Here is a 20,555-nt window from a genome sequence, read left to right on the forward strand (position 1 = left end):
CAGGCTGGACCATGAACTTAACCTGGTTAATAACCAAAGAACACTCATTCGAAATTTTATGGACTTACCTTTTTTTGGTTTCTTTGATGCAGATTATGAAGTCAAATTCTCAAAAGTGTGCAGTTATCTTTCGACAGAACCCTAAAATATTTGATATTCCATGTATTGTTCTATTTCAGTAGTTAGTTTGCAGTAATTAAATGAAAATTTTTTATTCGAGTTAGTTCCTGTGTTTATGTAGGGTTATTATAGCTCCAGTGAGAACAAATTGATATGGAGAGATCCCAGGCACACTCCCAAAACCATACCTGGTGGTACAAAAACAAAGTGTCATGTTTATTATGAATTCCATCATTAGGATTTGAATTCTGGAAAGCCCTCCCTACTTACCACAATTTTCTTGGATCTTTGTGCAGATAAAGAGATTAGAGGCAATTTTTTTCCCCCCACATAGGCAAAAAGCATTTTGTGCACTGAATACTTTTAACCCCCCACTGGAAACATTCATATTAGTAAATCTTAAGAACTCTACACACAAAGTCTCCTGTAAATGAGGCATTCCAATTAATCTGAAAATAACTAACCAGTACACCACATGTGAAAATTGAAACTAACTATCCAAGCTAGGTTTTAACATGGTAAATAAGTTGCGCAGAGTACAGCTGCCTTAACAGAAACAAGCATATTCATTTACTTTGATGTTTTATTTTTCCCAAAGTCTAAATTCACAAGTATGCAATGGGAATAAATTAATACTTTGGCCTAGTGCATGAAGTGATCACTTTGGTAGGTTTTTAATGAAACCTCATTTTTCATGAATCAAATTTGTTTTACAAGTGAAAATTCCCTGAAATCTTACAAAACAACTTTTCATAATATGGAATTTCCAAACAATTTTTTATGAACTATACAAACTTCAATTATTTTTTTAAGCCTTGTTTTTCCATTCTTAACATTGAGCATGGAATGCATGATCTCACCAAGCTTAACTTACAGAAACCCTGAAGATTCTCCTCAGATCTTGAATACAATACAGGCAACCTAACTTCAGTATGTACTCACACTAACAGTCCTTTATAATACACGGTGACTAAACAATTCTTGATAGAGAAATCTGTATCAAAAAGTGATGCCTGAATCTTTTAACAGGGCCTCTATTAAGGAACAGGTAGCAAATTAAAAAAAAATTGCAGAATATCTTAGAAGCATTTCCTGTGGACAATGGATGGTCCAGATTCATCGTATTCTTGTTTGCTAATCCACATCTGCTGGAATGTAGACAGGGAGGCCAGGATGGATCCTCCAATCCATACAGAGTATTTCCTCTCGGGAGGAGCGATGATCTTGATCTTCATGGTAGAGGGAGCCAGGGCAGTGATCTCCTTCTGCATACGGTCGGCGATGCCAGGGTACATGGTGGTGCCTCCTGAGAGGACTGTGTTGGCGTACAGATCCTTCCTGATGTCCACATCGCACTTCATGATGGAGTTGTAGGTGGTCTCGTGGATTCCGCAAGCTTCCATTCCGAGGAACGAAGGCTGGAACAAAGCTTCCGGGCACCTAAACCTTTCATTACCAATAGTTATCACTTGACCATCAGGCAATTCGTATGATTTTTCAAGGGAACTAGAGGAAGCGGCCGTGGCCATTTCCTGTTCAAAGTCCAGAGCTACGTAGCAAAGCTTTTCTTTGATATCTCTCACTATTTCTCGTTCGGCTGTGGTGGTGAAACTGTAACCTCTCTCTGTCAGGATCTTCATGAGGTAGTCCGTCAGGTCTCGGCCAGCCAAGTCCAGACGCAAAATTGCATGGGGCAGTGCATAACCTGCAAGAAAATTTACAACATTTAATTTATGTCCCCTGGAAGTACAGAGGAACCCCAATCTCGTTAACAGATCGTCGTCCCCATGTTCTGCATTAAATCCTCATGGTCTCTGATGTTATAAAGTTACCAGAGCTTAATTTACTGAATTTTAGGTTCTAATCTGACAAAATATTTGCTTCTCTTACAATAAGAACTGTTCGGTTATGATCTAAAGTTGAATGTTCTGTAATGAAACATATATATATTACAAAGACTGGATGAATGAGTCGCAGGGGTACCCAAAAAATTGCAACAATGAATTTATGTAAAACTTAGTCATTTGCCAAGTATGTACAAGATTTTAACAGTATTTTGTTAATACAACCTTAGCAATGTTAACTATGGTAAACTCATTTGAATAGCACCCAGTAAGCCGTGCCAAGTCTTATTGCTGCTGTTTTCGGACTTCAGAGACCAGAGGCCCACTACTCCTTTCTTAGTAGCTTTCCAACTGTCTTCACGTTAGTCAATGACAAAAGTTTTGGGGACTCCCAAAACAGGAATCCAACCTTTGACCACTCACCCCAAAGAGCGCAAACCATCCGAATACATGACAGCCTCAACAATATTAACAGTTGACAAATAAATCTGACCAACAGTCGATATATGCTAGTTACATTGAGAGTTTAATGTATTTCAACATTTGAAAGGCATGGTGGAAAAGTGGAAATATCCCTCACCATGACAAATTTTATAAGTATGTCACCCCAACTGCCAGCAGTTCGCTACATCAGTGAAAACATTACCTACATTACAGCCATGGTGGGGGAATAGCCCTTTTCCACTAGGGCTTTCATTTGATATATTTCGACTATTGGCTTTGCTGTTAACTAGAAATTTTAAGTGATAATATACAAACAGAATTAAGTGAAGAAATCATTAAAGGTAATTTAATTTCTGCACATATCGTATTCAGAACTTTCTTAACTGCCCGAATATTAACCCTAATGAAAAATTTAGCAATAGACCGCTATTTCCATGATTAAAATCTGCTGAAAATTAATGTTCCAAGAAATGTATTTAAAGTGCATGGAGTGTTTTACTGATCTATTAATTATTGAGCACTATTTATATACAAATGAGTTTCTCTCTAAAGAAAGGAAATAGAATTCTTGTATCAACTTCAAGGTAAGTGGAATACTCCACACAAACTAAGCCCAGCTTACCTTCATAAATTGGCACAGTGTGAGAGACACCATCTCCAGAGTCCAGCACGATTCCAGTGGTTCTACCAGAGGCATACAGGGACAGCACAGCCTGGATAGCTACGTACATGGCGGGGGTGTTGAACGTCTCAAACATGATCTGTAATAAAATTTAAATTAAACCTTAGTGATACAAAAAGTGTCGAACAACTAAATTGTAGTGGAATTCAGTCTTTAAAAAAGAAGTAACTATCAAAGTGGCAAGTATGATTAAAAACAAATTATCCGCAACAGGTTTGTGTAACCAAGTCTAGTCCAATTAAATGACAATGAATGTTTATATTTTTTTTCTAAGGCTTTCAAATATTACCTGACAACTGAATACTGGTTTCAACATGATAAACCTAACATTCAAGGTTAAAGTCCCTACTGTCCACATATGTGCATCCTAATATTTGAAGAATTAGGAAGTGGGTTGTTAAAAAATTAAGCCATTTCAAAGAAAAAGCTGCGGAACCAAAAAATAACTTCAAGACAATAGTTAGCCTAACATCCAACAAATGAACAAAATTACTACAACCTTGACACTTCTAATTACCTGTGTCATCTTTTCCCTGTTGGCCTTGGGGTTGAGTGGGGCCTCCGTGAGGAGGACAGGGTGCTCCTCTGGTGCAACTCGAAGTTCATTGTAGAATGTGTGATGCCAGATCTTCTCCATGTCATCCCAGTTAGTAACGATACCATGCTCAATTGGGTACTTCAGGGTTAGGATACCTCGCTTGGACTGGGCCTCATCACCTACATAACTGTCCTTTTGGCCCATACCAACCATGACACCCTGTAAGAAAAGCGAACAGCCATAAATACAACATAACATGACAAATGAATATTCAATTATGTTTAGAAAAAAGAAAAATTGTTCCCCTGTGCATAGCACCACGCCATGAAGGCGTATAGGGGGTGTGGGGGTAACGCCCCACACTTTCTTGATCCGGTCGTGAGTGGGGGTGATGTGATCAGCATCACGCCCCTAACCGCCTTTACCCCCAGGGTTTCCCCCAGGTACCCATGTTATTCGACGCTGGGTGGGCGCCTGGGCCACTTTCACCGTTAGAAAAGTTCCCGGATTTGAACCGGCCGGGGATCGAACCCGGGTTATTAAAAGAATTAGAAAATTAGATTGTGCAATTTTTTTGAAGTATGAAAGCAAAATTATTTTCTTGTAACTGGAATAGTGCCAAATGCAAGAAAACATACCTGATGTCTTGGTCGGCCAACAATGGAAGGAAATACTGCTCTGGGTGCATCATCGCCTGCAAACCCAGCTTTGCACATTCCAGATCCATTATCTACAACAAGTGCAGCAACTTCTTCGTCACACATGGTTAGTAATTAATTCTGAAAAGAATGAGAAAGGTCAAACTAGAACTACTGTAAACAAAACAATTAATATTTTCAAATATAAGAAATTTAATTAAATTTTTTGCAGTGATGGCACTCAGATTGATCTCACACATACAACGCAAGCATGTGGTTTCAACATCACACAATTGCGTACTGAATTACAAGAAAGGATACCACTAGTGTCTAGAAAGACTTCTACTTGAGCTAATTCAGTTTTGAACATAAAACTCACTGAAAAACAGCTTTCAGAAAGTTTTGAAAACTAATTTGGAATAATCAAAATTCAGTTTTGAATAGTTGAGCATTCATAAGAATCCCAAAAAACAGTATTTCCTTTTTATAAATTTGATGTAATCCTGTGGCCATGCAAGGAGATAGACAAAACAGACAAAAGTGTCGTCATTAACACTTGGTATGGTATCAGCAGGACCATCACGTTGAACACCTAACCTCTGGATTAAAATCAACGAAATGTTTCTGCATGTGCATACCTAGTTTACGGTGTGTTGAGATTACAAATATTTAAGGAAACCACCAAAAATCTGAGCTGTGGAGAACTGCAAAACCTTTGCCGAGTTATCTAGCATTTTAAATATTTGAAATTTTGACAAATCCAAAACAGTCAACCATATTCTCATACCAGGCTGACAACCTTTGGATCCACCACCTTGTGTCCTTCAATGATGAACCGGGGGGGGGGGGGGGGTCAGAAAGAGGAGGCATCCTTCCAAGCATTCAGGAAGAATGTCCCCTTCTCCTTAATGCTAAACTTTGAAGTACATAAGTTTCCTTGATATGTTTAACAGTTCGCACATATAATCACCTACAAAAGTGAAAAGTTGATTGGGCAAGAGTAGGACTAATTAAAAATTTACTTTCATAACATTTAATTATCTGCATATGTACACCAAGGTTTCTCCCAAAGACTTATCACACTACCAAACCTGGGGTTGACCTTCAACAATCTTTTCTTGCTCATCACAGGAGCATGTTCAATGGCAAGTACACTACAAACTTTAGTTGCTATTAGCTGTGGGACTTTGAACGAGTAAATCCTAAATCGCCACTCAAGAGCTTACATGTTAAGGTCGCTAATGTCAACTTTTCTGAAGCTGAAAAAATTTTCCAGCAAAAAAAAAAAAAAAAAAAAAAAAAAAACTCTTAAAGCTGGAGACAAGAACTAGGTTGACCACTAATATTTCTCCTCATTCACACTTCGACAAATCATTTCCAACATCAAACGGGAAGCTACGCGATTTTCTTTCTGGCAGCAACACTGGGAAGAGTTTTCTTTTTAATTATTTTAAGTCCAGTACGGAGGAAACTTCTGGAAGGCATCTCCCGCAATTCGCCGGTCCTTTGGGTGCTGCTCAGAAATTCAAGCTGTCTCAATGCAATTTCCCACATTCAAGAAATGTTTTCAACTTTACAACCTCTTGTTGCATCGTACAGAATTTCTTCCAAAATAATTCTGAACAATTGTTAAGATGGATGTTATCAGTTGACTGAACTGTAAGGAATTCAAAACCGGCTACTCCTAGGGAAAAATACTATCTCCCTTCTCTACTGAACCTTCATCGCTTCATTCACTGAAATCTGAACACAATTCATGTTCCCACAATATTTCGATGCCACAAATTCTCTAGAGCATTCTATAATTTTATGACCGACGTTACATGTTTTCCTGTTGTAAGCTTTGCACGAGGTGTGGCAAGTTCAAAAGCCACTAAATCTTACACTGGTATTATACGGAGAACCACTTCATATTCACACATTTTTGGAAAACCGAACTTGCCCTACCTCAACAGATACGAAAATTAAGATAAGTTGGCACAGGGGGACGTTTGTCCAATACGCACTACACAAGACACTTACTCTTCACTCCAATTCCACAGCCACAACACTCGCAACTACCTGCAAACTACCGATTACTACACTGTACTGTAATGTTCTATGACTAATATAACGACCCGAACCACAGGAAGGCTAACCACCCCTTCCCCTCCCCCTTCCACTTCTAATAAGGGCAGGACTCCGTCAGCCAATCGCAGCTTTCTTTACCATATATGGTATACGCGATCGGCAGCATGGAACGCTACGCAGGCGGATTGTCGGCAACGATAACAAGGACCGAAAGCCGGTCACTAGGATTTTTGCATTTCCGGAACATTATTGGAATGTGCCTCTCAAGATCATTAAAATTACTTTCAGGAGGAGGATTTCAAATCTAACTTTCCCCAATTGTAGACAATCTATAGGTTCAATCACGAAGGTATAACCTACATATAATGTAGAGACGACCAGTCAAGAACATAACGCGTTTAAAACATTTCAATAAATATCACGTTTAATTTTGACTGTTAGAACATCGAAAGCACTTAACGCAAAATTGAAGGCACGTTGTCTTCGCACCACAGCTGACGACCACATGTTCACTTCCCTTCTCGGCTATTTTTGGGATACAACCACCTGTCTCGCGCACAAAAAACTACGGCGGCAACCTGTTCCCAAGACTCCGAAAGAAATTTCTGTCCGTAAAAATGTTTTCATTCGTTATTCCTGCTATTATCATTCGGAGTATTGGATTAGTGAACTACCATGATATTTCCTACATAAACAGTAAAAAGTACGCTATTACGTGCAAATTAAGCCACAGACACTAAAAAAATAGCCTTCACATATTATCACACATTCTTCTTTCTTCTAAAAACACGAACTTTTCAAATTACTGATTAGAATTCTCATACATGCCGGCTCCTCCCAATCACATTCGATAACACTGACAATACATTTTTTAAGCTCTAAATTTTACGAAAATCTTACTCGTCAAGCCTAGACAGCCTTTCCTATTATGTGAAACACGCTTACGTTTTAGTTATAAACTATTTCTTACCTCTACAAATGCGTAAAACTAAGAATAAGTGGACACACTGTACAATTCTGTCGCACAAGTGACCGAACGAACACTTTTGAAATCCGTCTTTGCACGAATGGACTCGCCCGGGAGAGATCAACTTAGAACTCCACGATGTGCTTCTTTAATTCGTCGACGAATTTTAAAACAATGCTTCGCACTCGTAAACACAACTACAAACTAATATTTAAACCATAATTCATTAACTTACGCTTGACTTTAATACAGTTCAGCTGCAGATTAACTTACTCGTTCACTACGAGCTCCCCTATGAAAAGTGGAAGTTTCCTAACCCCCACCTTGCTTCATAGAATCGTACTTGCCATATATGGGCATAAAACAGACGTGGATGTTTGATTGGTGCTATGCATCCAGGGGGCGGGGAAACTGTGACGAGCAACGGCGAACTCTTGGATTGGGAAGTATCTGAATCTGTGAATGAGTACAAAAGAGAGAGAGAAAGAAAAGAACATAGAGCTTTTACGTATAAAATAAAAAATGTGCATATTTATTACGGGAATTGGTTTCATGAGAATGTTAACGCTTCTCACGTACTCCGTTTCATAATATCGTTCTTGTCGTTGCTCATCGTTCGGGTGTAATTGCAGAGGGGAAGAGCGCGATTTTCTCTTGATTTTATTTCGCGTCACTTGTTTTATACTTCCAGCTAATCGCTACGATGAGGTTGATTGATAATCGGGCAAAATTGATGAATGAATACGCACAATGAAGCATCTACACCCAGGCTAGGGATTTCCCGATAGTGTTGTGGCTAGTACTATCGTCTTGTAATCAAGGATCCCTGGGTTCGATTCCTGGTGAAGCGTAAAGGAACATTGCGCAGTGGTTAGGGTCTCTCGAGCAAACTTATGGTATTTGCAGAATATGCTGTGTCGCGATAGCATTCATGTTCAAGCTTATTTATGAAGCACTTTCGCGTTGATCAAAACACATACGTTGCTATTGCTACAAATAACGAATTCGTATCTGTTTTAATTAAATGCTCGTAATAGTGACGTCCAATAGTACTGGTGGCCGCGGTGGCTCAGTCGGTAACGCGACTGACTACCATGCTCAAGGTCCCGGTTTCGATCCCCGGCCGGTTCAAATCCGGGAACTTTTCTAACGGTGGAAGCGGCCCCGGCGCCTACCCAGCGTCGAATAACATGGGTACCTGGGGGAAACCCTGGGGGGTAAAGGCGGTCAGGGGCGTGATGCTGATCACATCACCCCCACTCACGACCGGATCAAGGAAGTGTGGGGCGTTACCCCCACACCCCCTATACGCCTTCACGGCGTGGTGCTATGCACAGGGGAACACTTTACCTTTACCTTTTCGTAATAGTGACGTCACCAGAAAAAATAGTGGGGATTCAGAGGGGGAGAATGTTTTCTGAAACGGCAGCTACATTCAAATTATTTCTAAATATAATTCACAAATGTACATTTGGGCTAAAGCGCTTTGCTTTTCCTTGTTTGCTAGGGAACGATAAGTTGGGCGAGTCGGCCGGGATGGGGATCCGCCCCCTTGTGAAACCATCAATCACTTGTATTGTACGTACAGTGGGATGCGCAAGTATTGCTCGACAAATTGTCCAAAATTATTTTCATTGTATTTTTAGGGCATTAATTTGTAGGTATCTGGTGCAGAAGTTGTCAGCAGCTTGTTTGCGTTTTGTTTCAATTTTAGAAACTCTCTTTGCATAGAACGAAGAAAATACCCATGGTGAGGATAGTTTGCTTGGTAATACTTATGTATATCCCGCACTCGCCTGCAAAGGGTAAAATAATTTCGTACAGCCAACGGCAAAGATAATAGTAGGCAAACATAGGCGTGCGCAGCCTCTCTGATTAGAGGGGGGGAAGCGTTGATGAAAGTTCAGTGGGGAAAGAAAAACTCATTTCATCTCATTCTTTTAGTTTCATTGCATCGATACGCGCGCGCGTATATTCACACACGCACACACACACATATATGTAATGTGTGTGGTATGTAAACATATTATTTAAATACATTACACAATCAATTCATCCGGGCGTCCTCAATGGCGCAGTGATGGCGTCGTCGCCTTGTAATTATTGGGTCCCGGGTTCGATACCTGGTGGAGGCACATAACACAGTGGTTCGGATGTCACGGTATCTAGTGACATGTGAAACGCAGTTCGATATAAATTATTTTTTGTTTATTGATTCATTTTATGCACAAACATGAAAGTGTGAGGTTTGATTTATTTTGTGAATAAACTTGTATCCGAGCCAGACGTCGGGAGTTGGGGACGAGTTTTTCTTGAGTGACAGCCGCCGCCTAGAACATGACATATTTGCACCAACGCGGAGATAAGGAAAGATTATTTTCGCCGCTACCGGGCTTGAGTCGCAGCAGGCGTTCGAACCCATGTTCACGGATGACCAGGAAAACCAGCTGGAGCATAACTCTGCAAGGATCCAGGACGCGTCTCCGACCGCGCCTTTCAAGACAATGGACAGAGGTCATTTCCATCCCCTGAGAAAGCGAAGCCAAGCCACTAGAGCGTCCTGTTCAACGGAAGAATTCGAATCTCTTATATATAGGCGGTGCTACCATCCCAAACACAGTTTTTGCCCGGATTTCATAGAGAGAGCATCTCCGCGCTACACTCTCGCGTGATCATTGCTTTGTGTCCGTGAACTTTGTTTCCTTACGTACTGTGAGCGACTTGCGGATAGGGAGTTACCAGTGTGCGCCTTATTTTGGTGAAGATTACGCGGTGATTTGTTTTTGCCAAGCGTGGACTACATAAGGATGGAGGGCTAAAGAAGATAGAGAAGGGGGGCGTCGCTTCCCTGACACCTGCAACGACGCCGAAGCCAGTCAGACGACGCCAAAACCAAACACTGCCCAAAGCCCGAAGGACGCTTTCAGATCGACGTCCCAACCAAAGCCCGAAGGACGTTTCCAGATCGACGTTCCAACCGAAGCTAGTTACCAGAGAAAGAGAGGGAAGGATGATACCAGAACGACGCCCAAACGAAGCCCGGCACCAGAGAGAGATGATTGCAGATCGACGTCCAATTGATGCCCGACACTAGAGATATTCCGAACCGGCGCGTGACCACGTACACCCGACGCTAGTGACAAGAGGAACGCCCGAGGTTCTGAGGAGGTGCAAGTACACCATATCGTCGCAATTATTCTTCGTCGCGATCGACCTTGGAGGACAATTTCGCCACAAAGGAACCGTGTGCAAGTCCCGCGTCCAGGAGAGATGAATGACCACGCCATGTAGCAGAGTCTGGTACAGTATACTTCAGAGGGTCTCATGTACATGTAAACGTGCGTCGTCAGTATCAACACCGTACAGTTAACGCCGAAGTCTCACTTATTTGCAAAGTTACTCAGGAAAACCCAACCCTAACTTCCACGTCTAAAAATTGTTTTGGTATTGTTATAAAAAAGGGTAATTTCATGTTCAGATGTTCTAATTTAATTGTCTGCATTCAGCGTTAGAAGCTCCATTTCATTTCTTTAATATTTAGTATAAATGGTCAAAGTGTGCTCCATTTTTGTGTAACCGACCGCCCCGTCGCGCCATTTAATTTGTCAATACTTGACTGATGAGTCCTTTTTAATTGTGGAAAGCGTAGTTGTTTTTATTGCAAGGTCGTGCGCATGAAGTAGTATTATTTGTTGCATAGTGGTTTTTGATGTAATTTTTGCTCGCGCCGACGATTGATTTGTGTATTTCCGGCAGCTGGAGCCAATTAAGTTTTTGCATCCCCATGTAATTGTGTAGTTGTTCTCATTGGACGAGAGAGGCTTATGTGTAATAACCCCGTCCGAGAAACTTGTAAAATGTCGTGCTTACGACTGGATGCATACGTACATTCGAACGAAAGATTTAACCACGCCGACCCAATTGTCTTAGTTAACCGCTTTCCGAGGGCTGACACTTAAGTTAATTTAAAAGAGCACAGGAGCTGGCAGACAAATGCCCTAAATTCACATAAAGGTTTAAAAATTAAAAGGAATGATATGTTAATGAGATCCATGATTTGTATCCATACTTCACATGTAAAAATACCTCATGTGTGTGAAAGAGAGATAGAGTGAATGTTGTGAGAGTGAGGAGGCTTTGTAAACAGTTGTTGATTGCAATATTTTTTTGTTGTTACAATATATATTCACTTTTTGCCGTTCGTCAGTGTTGTTATTTGACGTTTTTCAGGTACCAGATATTATGCTATTAGTGTTTTATGATTGTTCGAATCTACATATCAAAGGTAAACAAAACAGTGTAACTTTTCAAGGTATTAATCTCCGCCTCGCAATAGTATGACAATAAACGACCGTCTCAGTACCGAACTTGAAAACCTGGACCGAGAGTCACGACCGGTCTCCTGTACACATAACGACGTTTGGCCCCGTGCCGGGGTATGATTGACACGTCATTTCGGGGCCCGTGAGTGCACTCGTTACACGGATCCCACTTTAAACTGTAGGTCCAGTCCCGATACTGTGCATAAAGTGGACTTTATAACACCAAATCAATCAATCAATCAACAATCAATTCATCCGCCCCATAACAAATCAACTGCAAAAATGACATAAATTTTCTCTCGCAGTGCACGCTCCTTTTCCTCCAAACAATTGTACATGGAAATTGTTTAGCAGCAACAATCTGAAGTACTGATAATGTACAATGCATTAGAGAAAATAATGAAAATGCGAGCAATAACATTTTTCAGATTCAAATTTTTGCAAACTGAAAACAATATTGATTTCATGGGGCTCCAGCTCCATAAATTTCATGGGGCAATGGCATTCTCTTTAACATATTTTTTGCATTTTGATCGTTCTGCGTCCTGGGCCAACTCCTGGTAAAATTTGAAATCGAGAGGGCATTGTTCCTCTGTGCCTCCCTTACAGTTTCTCTTGGCCGTTTGGAAGAAATAATGTAAGTAAGACGTGACCATTTGTCCAGCCACTCTTAAATTCTGCTTTTACTTCAATGTTTGCCCCCTAGAATTTATTGCCGTCCAAGGTTGGGGGAGGGGCAATTTAAAATCATTATTATAATGGGGATGCAGGAATGCAATAATTTCTAATTCACGTTTTTTTTTTTGTTTTTTTTTTTTGAGGATTCAACACTATTATCGGAGTAATATGCTCCATGGAAAAATACCTTGTTTGTCCCTCCGTGAAAAAAATCTACGGACGTCCATGATTAAGGGGGCCAATTGCCTCCTTCCCCCTGACCCCGCGCGCACGCCTATGTAGAAATTTACTTGAGAAAGTCACAGCAAGGAGAAAACAAGATGACGTAGCCGAAGAAGTCAATCTACGCCTACTTTACGTAAGTTCTTTTAAAATTTATTTATTACATTCCTATACATGAAACTACTATATAAGTTTAAAAATGTTTCCTGAACATTATTTTTAAGTCTTGATTTTTTGTGACTTTGTTTTGTTTCAAAAACGTGTTTTCTAAAATTGGGCTACGAGACGGTGTTTCCATTTCCCTCCGAGTCCTTGAAAATCGTTTCTAAAATACCTCAATGGCAGCGATTGGGTTCCAAAACTGCGGGAGAGGCAAGGACACTTTTCTTTCCCTTGGTTTAACATAGTGCGGGGACAAAAGTGGCAAAAAGTGGGGGGCAACCGCCCTCTAATCTTCCCTAATCGCCGCCACTGCTTACAATCTTACTACATACGATACTCTGTCGTGTCCAGGCATAGGGAGGGGCCCCTAGACTAATCCTTGTTTTGGGCCCTGAAGACATTATCATCATTTTTTAAAATTTTTTACACCTCTTGTTTTAAATTCTTAAGTAAGAATTTTAGATAAGGGGATATTTCCCCATGTACATAGAAGGGTGCAAAATGGCCTAAAGTGTCGACGCACCCAAACATTTTACAATCAATTATTATTATTATTATGAACAGTTTTGTTTTCATGGCACTTCAATTCCATAATTGCATGCAACACTTGTAAGCTTTAAAATATATTATTCGTTAAACTTCGAAGAAACAATACACTTAGATTTAACAAGAGAACACTCTCCTAAAACTGTTTTCCTCTGGCTTTCATGGCTGCAAACTGATGAATGAGACACACACATCAGAGTCAAATGACATCAACATTCGCTGTGAAGGATGCCAAACTAGAAAGTCTACTATCCGAATCCGATGCTGAATTTCTGAGGGCAGTTCTAATTCTTTTTAGAACACTGAACGACCGCTCTCCACTGGCAGTTGGTAAAATACTCACAAAAATTCTCAGAGCATTGTCAAGATTTGGGAAAGCTCTGCCAAATGTTTTTCACGAATATGTTTCAAAAAAATCACCAGCCGAATTCACTTCATACATTGCTTCAGTCAAGTATAAATCCTTTGAACATTGTTGAAAGTCGATGGCCTTTGTCAGTTCTGCTCCTTCGGCGTCTTATTGTTGCCCCCCCCCCCCCCCGCTGGACTTGCAGCCCAGGATTCCAGACAGCGGCGTGCCGGATTTTCACTTAGGCCTACTATGAAATAATAGCAACACTAAGAAAGTGCAGTTACACTCAGTAGCGTACGCAGGATTTCGTCAAGGGGGGGGTTATTTCTAAAACTTTCTCCAAATTCACATTACCTTTGATTTATTATACTTTAATTAAATAATAATAATCACAATTAATTAATAATACTTATAGTTAATTAATTAGCTGAATTACTACTAATAATACTACTAATACCACTACTACTATTATGTAGTAGAGATCTACATAAATATACCATTTACGAAAACAATAGAAAGAAATTACTTTCTAATCATTCAATTTTTATCAAATCCTGGGAGCATTTTTTTTGTTTTTGTTTTTGTTTTTTGTCTGGTCAACGAGGTGAGACATTTTAAGGGTGAAGAAAATCCATAAAACAAGAAAATATATTAAAATAAATTGAAATAATTAAAGTATGGAACTCATCCAAGAAGCTGCGGTGGTCTGGTCGGTAGAGCATCTGGCAATTACGCGGGAGATCCGGATTCGATTCCCGAAATTGGTTGAAATTTTTCCAGTTTCTTCCCCGCATAAATGTCCCCGATAATTCACATCTGGATTGTCTCACTGTTCTTACCAACAAAACATTTTCCAATAGTTAAGCTTATTGTCGTTTGAATAATTGTCTAGTCAACAAGGTGAGACATTTTAAAGAGAGACATTCAAACGTGCTGCGGTAAATAATACAATGGGAAGGCAGACTGGTGACTGTATTCTTGTCCGCCTAGCCTTCGTCTATACATTAGCCTCTAACAACGAACCAAGAACTTTCTTTAGTTAATTCTCATTGTTCACACAAAAAAAAGACATGTTCGTTGAACACTGGCGTACGTAGAGGCATGGCCGATGGTTAGAGGCACATACTTTTGGTAAATAAAAAAGCAAAATTTCGCTGTTATAGCGGTGAAAAAGCGGTATATAAAATTACATTTTGGTTTTAAAAATGTGAATATAATCCCGATTTAAAAACTGCACTATTACACAAAATAAACATATCCCTTCTAATAGCACATTAAATCATTACCAGAATATTAAGTTTATTCCTGTATAGAGGAGTCCATTTTTACTTTTCAAATATTTACAGCAAAAATTAATCAATTTTCCGTGAATTGCATAACACACAGGATACTTCAGACTTCAGAAAGTGTCGCGTAGGTATATAAACGGTAAATTTCGTGTTTAAGAGTCTATTTCGCATTTTACAGTTCATTTCGCATCATTTCGTGACAAAACAGGGTAGGAAAATGCACCTCACACCCTTCAGAAACCTTAAAAATTAACATTGCAATGTGTTATTTCAAATTTCGTTTTCTTTTTGTCAAAAACGAAATATGCATGCCTCTACCGATGATGCTACAGCCCCTACCAAAATTTTGAGAAAATCAGAATTTTCAAATAAACATCCGTTAAGAACTTTAAAAAATCAAAATGTGTAAATACGAAACCTCTTTTAAAGTGAGTCCCGATTACCATTTTTGTCTTTGAACACAATTTTAATAGACTGAAAAGCTCCAAAAATACGAAATATTTTATTATGCATCCTGCCCTCCAAAACGAAACCATGTGTTATCCACATTTACTATTCCGGTCCCTCCCCCCCAAAAAAACTGCGTACACCAGAGTATTGAACATTGTTTCAACTGAAATACAAAACATTTTATTTCTCTTTTAAATCATAGTTACCCTCATATTTCACTTTCAAGGCAAGGCATCACTCTGAAAGACGCGTGTGCTTGGAATGCTGTGCTTTTCTCCATGCTACATGGAAATAATAATTCAAATTATTATTATTATTATTAGTGGTGGTAGTAGTAGATGTAGTAATAGTATTGTCCCAGATCTTTGACTGTGGTAAATTGGCCATTGAAATTTTTTCCACGGCATTTTTCATAATATTTCACAAGCTCAAGGGGGGGGTTTAAACCCCGTAACCCCCCCTTGCGTACGCCACTGGTTACACTTATTGAATATATTACGTATATTAAATGTGTATTTTAATAAATTTAAGCATTCATTATTTGCTAACAACATTTCAATCCAGAAAAGTTTAATTCTGCATCAAAAACTTTGCTTCAACAACAGTTAATAGATCCTCTGTTGCTAGTTTAACTGCAGGCTAATTACAGAAACCTTGATAATTTTCTCCTTGGGAATCCTTTGTGTCTGAGTTTCCCTTCCGTTAGAATACTTTAGCGATTTTTATTTTCGAAGGGAACTCCCACAATTGTCTCAATGCAAAGCGACGTTCCCATGTCAAAAGACTTTGAAGATTCAATGGCAATTCAAACCTTACTTCTTCCCTTCCACCGACATTCTCACGTTGTTCCCTACCGTTTACTGTTGCAGTCCTCGTGGAGTGATGTAAAATTAGATCTATAGTTGCCAGATTGAGCGAAGAAGTATTATTGTACGGTCAGGATCTTAGTTATTCCTAATCATCGTAACTGGGTGAGTGGAATGCAAAAATATTGCCAGGCAAATTGTCCGTCTGTATTTTATTTCATTTTTCTGAACGAGTTACAATACATTTTAATAATAAATTCTAGCTTGATTTGATACCCCCTTTCAATCAGTGTAGCCACATGAAGGGAAATTTCCCTTTTGCAGGGAAATTCGGACCGAAATTTTAGCCAAGAGGGAAAAGGGAGTTTCGATGAAAAATATCACAATTTTAGGGAAATTTTAAGACTTCTGACTACATTATTACAGTTTATGTTAAGTTTCAGTTTCATATTCACATTTTTATTATTTTCTGATCCTTCTTGTTTCTGCTTCCTTGAATATAAGCCTGTATCTATTTATATTTCTCTTAAGATTATTGTACGTCGCTTTTCTGTATCTTCGGATAATGGTAACTATTATAATTTAACGATTTAATGGATTCCTGACCATGATTTAAACCTGGGACATCTGACCAGAAAGCGATGAAGCTTACATCTATGTGAAAAAATTGTGTAACATTTTTTATTCATACGATCATGGACCAACGGAAATTTTACTACTACCACTACTACCACTGCTAATAATAATAATAATAATAATAATAATAATAATAATAATAATTATTATTATTATTATTATTATTATTATATTTATTTAGGTGAAGGGAAAAAATGGTCCAAAAAGGGAAATTTTGCCTCCTGGAAAGGGAAATTGTGCTCTCAGATTGTGGCAACACTGCTTTCAATTTAAAAATTTTGAGCTGGATTCAATATAGCGGCCAACAATATAGCCTGGGCCTACCATGTTTCTATCATGGCCATTTGTACCAAGAATAACTCTTTTACATTTTATAGAGGGTGTTAAGGAACTTTTGACTCATCCTGTAAACTACATACGCGTGGCCAGCACATTCAGTCCCATCGCCACTGTTTTCTGGCATTATTAATTATATGATCTATTTTTTGCTCGCTGCCGATTTCACGCTCTCAAAATATGATAAACTTACACACAGAGAACTAAATGCATCATACCGATTGATCCACCAGAACGCGTCGATTGATACACTAAAGTGTGTTCTATGGCATCTGCGAAGAATCAGATTCACATTTGATGCATTTTAGTGCATTTTTGTATGTCGTAAAAGAAACACGAAAGTGCATCACCTGATGGAAGCGAGGATTTCTTTCAGTCGAAATGCATTATAATGTATCATTTGATGAGTTTTGATACACCTTCCTGCATCTTTTTCAATGATGCACTTAAACGTTTCGTCTGAGCTACAGATTTTATTAGCTCAGATGAAGGGTCTAAGTGGATCATCGAGAAAGAAACAGGAAGGTGCACCAAAACGCATGAAGGTGCATCAAAATGCATCAAATGATGCATTATATTGCACTTCGACTGAAAGAAATCCTCACTTGCATCACATGATGCACTTTGGTGTTTCTCTTACGACATACAAAAATGCACTAAAATGCATCAAATGTGAATCTGATTCTTCGCAGATGCCACAAAACACACTTTAGTGCATCAATCGACGCGTTTTTGTGCATCAATCGGTATGATGCATTTAGTTCTCTGTGTGTACCATGATACATTTATAACTTCATTCTAGAAACTGTCATTTCTTTTATTTTTCGGCGTACAAATTTGTATTACAGGAGTCCCATAATGCACGGTTGAATGTCAGCTTCTCTTGAGGCAGCACTTAGAAGAAAAATGGAAGTAAACAGATACACGAGGAAGAAAGAAAAAAATGTTTTCCGGTTCTAACTGAAGAGAAACGTTGGGGCGGGCAAGGATGGAAGAAACAGTTTCAGATGCGATCTCTACTTTGCTTCACTTCTTTCTTTTTCTTTCTTTCTAAAGTAAAGTCGTCGCATTGTAGCCAAGGGGTCCCGAATTCGATAGTGGAGGCCCATGGTGGTGCGGATCCCACATGAAACTGTAGGTCCGCCCCGATTAGCCTATTTGTGCATAAAGTGGAAACAACAACTCGACTTTTCTTCTATCTTTCTCGTACGTCGATTGTCTCTCTTGCTTCTTTAACTCTTTGTCTTCCTGTTTCTCTATTTCTCCTCCTCCCTGTTTACTTCTACGTTTCTCTCTGTCTCTTTCTTAATGTTACGCCTTGTGTTTCTCTCTTCGACTTTCCTCTTTATTTCTTAGTTTTCATGTCTCTCTCTCTCTTTTTCATTCATCTTCCTCTGTGTTTTCTCTTTCTTACTCTAACACAGAGGTTCCCAAAGTGTACGCCGCGAGAAGTTCCAATATATTCAATCAATGATATGACTGTTCCAAATATATGCTTATTTAGTACTTTTTACTTTTTTAAAAATGTTTCTGAATTTGAAATATGTGTTTATTTTTTAACTTAAGGCAACCATCCTAACCACACTAACTGAGCGTTGCAAGTGTAAAGCTCGCATCACACGGAACTGGATTTCCAGTAGGTATACCCTAGTTGGCGCTGGACTGGCTACCAATTTGCTAGTTTTCGCCTCACACGATACTTATCAGCGTACTTGTCGATAGACTTTTGTTTCCATACGAGGAAAGTTGTAATGGCGGCCGCGTGAGATGTAAACAATGTATCACTTCACATTTTTAAAAGACGATAACTATTCAACCGAGAGGAATAACGTTTCGTATAAAAGTTTATTAGGTACGAAACAATGACGCTGCTTAAATACATACTTTACAACGTTTACTGTACACGTATGGAAGAATATTTTAGTTGTTTCAAATGTAAACACCGTGCACACAGCATAGATGGTGTAACTCAACGCGTCTTTCATGCTGTATACGTTACATATTGCTGGAGTAACACTCGTAAACCACAGATAAAAACGCTGATTTGCACACTCACAGATTATCTTCACATGGCGAAACTTTGCTCTGATTAGCTGTTGCACAGACTCCAGTCGAGGAAAGCTAGTAGCAATTAGAACATGTCCTATTCCTCCAAACCAGTCAAGCAGTTAGCCAGGCGGCCATGATTGCTACCTAGAAAGTTAGTTCAGCGCCAACTAGGGCATTCCTACTAGAAATCCAGTTCCGTGTGATAGGGGCTTTAGATAGGCCTACATTCTGACTTGGGCGCCGCGGAAAAATCTTGAAACAGTAAGGGCGCCGTGAAACGAAAAGGTTTGGAAACCCCTGCCCTAACATGTTTCTATTCCTTTCTTTCTTGCCCTCAGGCAACTCAAGATAACATTTTCACCCGGCGAGATTGATTTTTTTTGGCCCCATGTTACTTTACAACCTACCCATCCATCTTCTCCCCATCTTTCTACATGTTATATATTTATGGTTTTAAAGACGAAATTTTTAAAAAATACTTTAAGCGTTGCTATTAAAGGACACGTTTATTGTATGTTTATTTAATACCCATATAATGTTATCAGAATAACAGTAGTATGTTATCATAATTGTTACATGATTTTGCAACTTACTATTATATTACGCGGCAGTAATTTCATTGAATTCTTGTCGACAATAAATCTAACTTTCTTTAAACAAATAACCACGCAACCCGTGGAGGCACATAGTGGTTCGGATCCCACTTTAAACTGTAGGTCCAGTCCCGATTAGACTCTCTGTGCATAAAGTGGACTTAAAAATAAACTTAAGCAAACAGATAACCACGCTTATGTAATCAGAAATAAGGTGTTGAGCAAAATGAAGGCGCCCGATAGGGTTGCGCTCCTTCCTTCGCTCTCTGTCTTCTGTCTTCCTATTTCTCTCTCTTTCTTTCTTCGTCTGTGTTTCCCTCTTTGTTTTTCCCTTCCCTTGCTTTTTCCTTTCCTTCTCTATCTTCCTTCCGTAATTTTACTTCCCTCTCTTTTCTCCTCTGTTACACTCTCTCCTTCTCTTCCTCTTTTCATGAATTCTATTCCTCCCTCTCATTCTGTACAGCGCGGGACGACGCCAGGGTATGGGTTCGAGTCCCGGTTTGGACATGTTCTTCGTGAGCTCCCCTTCATCTATTTCATTACCCATCCTCATCTTCGCGATTAGCCAAAAGTGGCAGAAAAGCGAATTGAACCAAATCAATCCCTCTTATTGTTTTCTTTATCTTCTCCTGTCTCTTTCTATTTATGCCGAACCCTGTGGCCGAGTGGTTAGCATCGCGCTGCGACAACAAGGGTCCCGGGTTCGAATCCCGCTCGGACTTGGTTGTTTGTGAATGTCCATTCATCAATTTCATCACTCATCCCCATCTTCGCAAATTAGACAAGAGGCACAAAACGCGAAGTAAAATAA

General features: G+C 39.4%; 1 protein-coding gene across 3 annotated transcripts; it reads right to left on the reverse strand.

Annotated features, from left to right (window-relative positions):
- Positions 1 to 685: 685 nt before the first annotated feature.
- On the reverse strand, positions 686 to 7,657 carry LOC145977938 (actin-5C). Of its 3 annotated transcripts, none has more exons than XM_083110268.1 (5): positions 7,539 to 7,657; positions 4,267 to 4,407; positions 3,608 to 3,847; positions 3,031 to 3,169; positions 686 to 1,825 (listed from the first exon to the last, which is right to left on the reverse strand). In XM_083110268.1, the coding sequence occupies exons 2-5, from the start codon at positions 4,390 to 4,392 to the stop codon at positions 1,200 to 1,202; spliced, it is 1,131 nt and encodes a 376-aa protein (XP_082966394.1). In that variant the 5' UTR covers positions 4,393 to 4,407; positions 7,539 to 7,657; the 3' UTR covers positions 686 to 1,199. The 3 variants fall into 3 exon arrangements, with proteins under 3 accessions (XP_082966394.1, XP_082966392.1, XP_082966393.1); XM_083110266.1 differs by lacking the exon at positions 7,539 to 7,657 and adding an exon at positions 7,307 to 7,464; XM_083110267.1 differs by lacking the exon at positions 7,539 to 7,657 and adding an exon at positions 6,289 to 6,426.
- Positions 7,658 to 20,555: the final 12,898 nt, after the last annotated feature.

The sequence above is a fragment of the Lepisma saccharinum genome, chromosome 24 (assembly GCF_977018435.1).
Source record: "Lepisma saccharinum chromosome 24, izLepSacc3.1, whole genome shotgun sequence".
Classification (NCBI taxonomy): Eukaryota; Metazoa; Arthropoda; class Insecta; order Zygentoma; family Lepismatidae; genus Lepisma; species Lepisma saccharinum.

What these genes read in the sequence shown, in the direction of transcription:
- LOC145977938 (XM_083110268.1), bottom strand. Translation starts at nt 4,392, where the DNA reads ATGTGTGACGAAGAAGTTGCTGCACTTGTTGTAGATAATGGATCTGGA. An exon ending in TTGGCCGACCAAGACATCAG is followed by an intron (nt 3,848 to 4,266) that starts GTATGTTTTCTT and finishes CTTTTCTTACAG; the next exon opens with GGTGTCATGGTTGGTATGGG. An exon ending in ACAGGGAAAAGATGACACAG is followed by an intron (nt 3,170 to 3,607) that starts GTAATTAGAAGT and finishes ATTTTATTACAG; the next exon opens with ATCATGTTTGAGACGTTCAA.